Source organism: Trichechus manatus, unplaced genomic scaffold (genome assembly GCF_000243295.1).
Source record: "Trichechus manatus latirostris isolate Lorelei unplaced genomic scaffold, TriManLat1.0 scaffold00012, whole genome shotgun sequence".
Lineage (NCBI taxonomy): Eukaryota > Metazoa > Chordata > Mammalia > Sirenia > Trichechidae > Trichechus > Trichechus manatus.
The window spans coordinates 3,697,649-3,704,026 of record NW_004443948.1 but is presented as its reverse complement, the minus strand read 5'-3'; the positions used below and the strand labels follow the sequence as shown (position 1 = coordinate 3,704,026).

General features: G+C 35.2%; 1 protein-coding gene across 1 annotated transcript in view; it reads left to right on the top strand.

Moving 5' to 3' along the window:
• CHMP2B (charged multivesicular body protein 2B) overlaps positions 1–3,685 on the top strand; it is a 9,217-nt gene extending 5,532 nt beyond the window's left edge. The window contains exons 3-4 of the mRNA XM_023726636.1: positions 529–635; positions 1,048–3,685. Coding sequence (XP_023582404.1) covers positions 529–635; positions 1,048–1,158 — 218 coding nt within the window. The 3' untranslated portion in view covers positions 1,159–3,685. The remainder of the gene's footprint in view (positions 1–528; positions 636–1,047) is intronic.
• The last annotated feature ends 2,693 nt before the right edge of the window (positions 3,686–6,378 follow it).

Here is a 6,378-nt window from a genome sequence, read left to right as displayed (position 1 = left end):
GAAATGGAAGGTTGAATTGGACATAATTCTTGACACGTTTAATAATGTGTTGTACCTTAGACTTTGTTAGAATATTTGTTCTACATCTTGAGTGTAAATTTAAGAAGGCTGAGAATGAGCTTATAGATATAAAAACAGTAAGTTGTCTCCCTATATTAACAGCATATTTGATTTTTGCATATTCTCACTGATCAGCTCAGTGGATAAGAGTTTTTGGAATCATATTTAAAAACTTTAAGCTTATAGCTATGATATCATAAAGTTATTAGCTGTAAAAGATACTTTTTAAAAAATAAGAATAGATTTGTTTTATTATAGGATAATTTGTGTTGAGATGAACATTATTCCCAATTTTATGCCTCAGAATGTATTCACTGCAATTTGAAAGTGACCTTTGTAATTTGTTGGTTCACTTAAATTTGCCTTTCTGTACAGTATAAAATATATATATGTAGTTGGGCTGTCTTCTAAAAATGTAAATCTAACCTGAAATCCATTTGAAAATGACTGCTTTGTCTCCCCTTCAAGTCAATGATACACTTGATGACATCTTTGATGGCTCTGATGAAGAAGAAGAAAGCCAGGATATTGTGAATCAAGTTCTTGATGAAATTGGAATTGAAATCTCTGGAAAGGTATAAATGTCTTCTTCTTTGCTTAGTTAGAAATAGCTTCTACCACTTTTGTCACTTAATTGCTTTAAATTGTCCTTTCCTGTTAGGGGAGCCCTGGTGGCACAGTGGTTAAGATCTCTGCTGCTAACCAAAAGGTTGGCAGTTCGAATCCACCAGGCACTCCTTGGAAACCCTAGAGGACAGTTCTCTGTCCTGTAGGGTCACTGTGAGTTGGAATCGACGGGAGGACAACGGGTTTTTTGGTTTCGTGTTAGGTGCATGTTTTTACATTTGTTTGAGAAGAAAATTAAACTTCTTTGCAGCACATCCTTTCTTGCTGTTGTTAGTTGCCTTCGACCCCAACTCATGGCGTGTCCTAATCCAAATGTTTGATAATGTATCTTTTTTTTATCTTCTCCTTTCTTTCATATAGATGGCCAAAGCTCCGTCAGCTGCCCGAAGTTTACCATCTGCCTCTACTTCAAAGGCAACAATCTCTGATGAAGAGATTGAAAGGCAACTCAAAGCTTTAGGAGTAGATTAGACAACAAAGTCGTAATATTTTTCTTATTTAATATTGTGTAGTATAAACCAGGCACAGTGCAGATTCCTTTTACAAAACAAGTTTATTTTGCAAAAATGAAGACCATGAGTGAACAGTTGTTTCCTAACCCATGGCTATTTTGAATCTTTTGCCAAAGAATGACGATGCAAAAATGGGAACAGTTCGGATTTTAATTACAACTGTTTAGGAGTGATGATCTGCAAAAAGTTGACTTCTTTTCTGCATGGCATAGAGAAATTATATTCATTACTTAGTGTCAATTTATGTTCTCAATCTTTTTACACTGGATATAAGAATCTTGTCAATTGTCACTAGGCACCAACTTAAAAAGACTTGTAAAAATATTAGAAGTATATAATTAATTCTGTATCTGTTGCTTGTCCTTTGTAAGCGATTGTATGTTATGACCATAGGCGGTTCAGCTGCCAAATTATTTTTTAATGATCTAAAAGTAAAGTGCTATTTAAACATCTGTCTAAAAAGAAAAAACTGTCATGATCTTTTTTTATTTTTTCCTTTGGGAGAACATTCTAGTTGGTAAGTTTATTACCTTTTAAAATGTGCTTGGCACTTGCCTTAAACAGCACAAACATATTGTGCACATCTTTAAATTATTTTAACTGGCAGAAAAGAATTACATTTTAAACTAAAATTGAGACCTCTTACAAAAATTAAGGCTCTCTTTTGTAAAGTTTATAAAAGTAAATTGGATGCAATTAGCAAAAAACAAAAAAACTGAATTAATAACATTTTGTAAGTAATAAAACAGCATAGTTTGGTCTTCTAAGAAATAAGGAGATTTTCTCCATGTAAATTATAATTTAATCTCTGTTTAATTTTGAACTATATTATGTTGAACCCTGTATCATATTGAATGTCTATATTGAACCCTCTAAATGGAATGATCACCTTCAGTTAAGGACTACCACTATAACAATACTTAACCTAAATATTTAAAATAAAAATTAACTTTTTTTTCTTGATAAATAAAGTACAACTTTGTCAAAAATTACTGCCTATATGTGTATTATTGTATTAGTACTATTTTTTAAGGTACAGATGCGTTGGTGTGAAATGTATATAGAGTGAGAAAATACAAAGGAAAGTGGAAGATTAGTCAGAAGCAGAATTTAGAGTTAGTTTTGAAAAATGACTTTGTAATGTGTGAGTTCCAGCACATCCCACCATAAAAACCCAGAGGAACTCAGAAGAAAGCTGGCTAATTTGGGATGATAGACATTTTGCACTGATGTTGATAAACAGTAAATAAATGTTAGGACAAGGATACATGTGGTATAAGGGTTGGTGGGAGGAATGAAAAGCTTAGCTGTGTAATTTATCATCCATAAACCATTTTGTAATGTTGAAAGATTAGGTTTCCTTATTGATAGTATTGAATCCCACAGTTTCCCTGAATATTAATGGGTCAAAAAATTTTACTGTATTATGGAATATTAACCCAGGACAGTTTTTGATTCTCAGATGTATGTGATGATGCCAAGTAACATTATTTTCTATGTTGTTTACTTGTGGGGCTTTTGTTTTTACAAATTATTTTGTTAAAAAAACTCAATAAAATTTATTGCTGTTACGCTTTTTTTTTTTTTAATGTGCTTTATTTTTGGCTCTGCTGAAATAAAAACTGATGATTTTTCAAAATAATTTTTATTATTTTCCTGGAAGGAAAATTAGATAACTGTGCTATTTACATTTTAGTAGAAAAAGTCTGTTTAAGAATTGGCAGCAAGGCTGATGTTTGTGAATGGAGTAAGCTTAAGTGTCAGTAAATTCTTATGAGTTTGACCTGGTAATGCCTTTCCTAGACCTTTTGGAGATAAACATGTTTGTCTTGTTTTTAAACATTTGTTGTTAGCTGCTGTTGAGTTGGCACCTGACTCATAATGATGCAGTGCACAATAGGATCGGACCGTCATGATCCAGAGGGTTGTCACTGGCTGATTTTTGGAAGTAGCTTGTCAGGCCTTTCTTCCTAGTCTGTCTTAGTCTGGAAGCTCCACTGAAATCTGTTCAGCATAATAGCAACACAAGCGTCCACTAACAGATGGTCGGTAGATGTGCTTGAAGTATATTGGTTGAGAATTGAACCCGGGTCTCCTGCATGGAAGATGAGAATTTTCTGCCACTGAACCACACCACTGTCCGTTTCAACACTTACGTCTTTCATTTTAGTCAAACATGGATACCTCAGAAGACTTTGGGACCCGAAAGAGCATCATGCAATTCTGATATGGCTACATTTATAAAATGCTGTGGTAGCAGTTTTCAAATTGCTATAAATTTGTAATGTTACTTTGTTCTTTGCGAAAAATAATTCCTTTTGGACCTTAGAGATTAGGAAATAAGGATTTCTTATACATTGAGCACGACAGTACTGATTTTTTTTCTTTTTTGCAAACCTGCTTTCCCTAACTTCCCTTTTTAATAAAATAATTTCTCTAACAATTGTATTCAAAATATGTACTTTTTTTTAAACAAAACATTGCCAATAGAGAGCAAAACCCAAAAACCCACTGCCGTCGAATCAATTCTGACTCAATGTAACCCTGTAAGTCACAGCAGAATTGCCCCATAGTGTTTCCAAGGCTGTAAAGCTCTACGGAAGCAGACTGCTGCAGCTTTCTCCCACAGAGCAGCTGGTGGGCTCAAGCTGTCGACCTTTTGGTTAGTGGCTGAGCGCTTAACCACTGCACTGCCACCAGGGCGCCTAGAAAGAGAGCAGTGTAGTGACATCTCTGTTACTGAAAATAAGGCATCACAGTGTCACATCTTGTTATCAGAGTCGGGAGATTTCACAGGATCAGAGAAGTGGAATGTGCTTCAAACATGTCAGTACTAATAGTAATAACACCTGGTCTTAGAAAACATGAAGTGGCCATCCCTCAGATAATCATGTCCCACAGACTGTGGTCTGCGGCGAATATCTAGTTATGACAGCTGGTAGAAGGAGTCTAGATTCTAGGCTAGAATCTGGCTAAGTATAGGCTTTAAGTTGTCTGACCTGCACAGTGATGTTTATTATTTGCATCCTAATGCCTTTAGAAGAAACCACTCTTCCTTTGGCCACGTGCACATTCCCTACATGGCCAGGAATCACACCTCTAGCCTGATCCCTAAAGGCCTCATTTAAACATACACTCCTATTTTCGACACCATTATATTAAAATGGGAGTCCCTGGGTGGTGCAAACGGGTAACATACTCAGCTACTAACTGAAAGGCTGAAAGTCGAAGCTCACTCAGAGGCACCCGAGAAGAAAGACCTGGTGATCTACTTCCAAAAAATCAGCCATTGAAAACCTGTGGAGCATAGTTCTACTGTGGAACATACGGGGTTGCCATGAGTCAGAGTTGACGGAATAGCAGCTAGTTTGGTTTATGTTCAAAGGAGATGTGTTCTGAAGCCTGACAAGAGACCTAAGATAACTTCCTCCTCTGATGTCATTACTCTGCATGAATAGCTTTTCACAGCTACAGAAAAAGAGAACAACTTTCCAATTTCCTCACTATGGAAGCCAAGTTGCATAAGACCATTCTTCTAACCTTAGTTCCTTTTGTTAAAGGTCCTTTGGGTTGAATTTGCTTAGAGAACACCTAGGGATTGTGAAGTCTTGATTTCAGACACCCTATTGTTTCCACACCCTCCGCCCCTTGCTCCAAGAACCTGAAAACATACACTTTCCATCCTGACAGTATTTCTTTAACTAGACAAATCCTTTTAACACTTAGAGATGGAAAAGTAAATCATATGAATAAATTCGTCAACCACATCCACCAGCTAAAGTTGAATGAACCGAGTATAAATGACAAATATCTTTTTAACGGATGAATCTACTGAAATCCTGAAGCCTTACCGTTAAAGAGAGGCTCACAAGGATGTAAAATGGAAAGACTGGATAACTAAAGTCAGCCTTTGATGTTTATTCCCAAAAGTGTGAACACATAGATATTACACACTAAATTACATTTGTCATTTATATCTATGCTTAATCACAGTTTAGGATTCTAAATAATATTAACCATTGTCTATTTTTTAAAAGTCAGTCAACACCTATGAAAACATAGCCTCAATGTAGTTAGAAAATACAGTCTCAAACTCATTAATACAAATGAGCTAAGAGTAAATACCAGTGCATTTAAAATTAACTCAAACAGCTAAATGAATAAAGAATTGTTATGTCAATATGAAGTATCAATTCAAAATAACTCCTTTTAGGGGAAAAAATTGGTTTCCAATACTGATTGTATCTAAACTTCAAAAGAATGACCTTACGAATATCTGATAATATTGATTATGATCTAAACGTGTGTTGACTATAATCAAAGCATATATACATGTTTATTTTTGTTACATAAAGTAGGTCAGATAAACATTATCAGCAGATTCCTATTCAAAACGCAGAAAAGTCACTATTCTAGATTTGTTTTGCATTACAGGTTGTTTCTATTTGCAAGATTCAAAGAAGCACATTCCTATAAATTGAATAAATACACTCCTTGCAACACAAATCCCTGAACTGAAAATCTCAATAGTATAGCAAACTTAGTTATTAATAAATCAGATTCTAACTAATTGAACCAAAAGTTATAACTTTTTGTGACAGAATCCCACTGAAGGTTTTCTGTATTGTGTCATTTCAAAAAGTAGATTATTAAATTAGGCACCCTTCAAGTTTGTAACCACTGTTAACAATACACCCATTTAGTCACTTAACAGATATTGCATGCCTACTCTCTGTGAACACTTTCCCAGGCACAGAACAAACAACAGCAATCAAGCCAGACACAGTGCCCGCCCTATTGCAGTTTACAGACTAGTGGTTTGGGTCCCAAGAATCCATGCAGCATATTTTCTATAGCTAAATACCAACAAATCTAATGTCTGTGAAGAATAAAAAGTGCATAAATTAGTATTTCTACAAATCTCTGAAAACGCTTCTTTGGGTTCTATGCCCTAAATACTGGCTTCAAAGGAGTCAATTCTGATTGAAGTTTATTCCTAAATTCAATAATAAATTTTCAGGCACCTCTGGCTCTTAAATTAAAAACTTTGTTAGTTCAAAGAAGCTGTTAGAGTTGATGGTAAACGGGACAGTGGTAAATGAATTTTCTAAGGGCATTTTCCCTGGAGGTGTGTGTGTGTGTGTGTGTGTGTGTGTGTGTGTGTGTGTGTGTGTGTGTG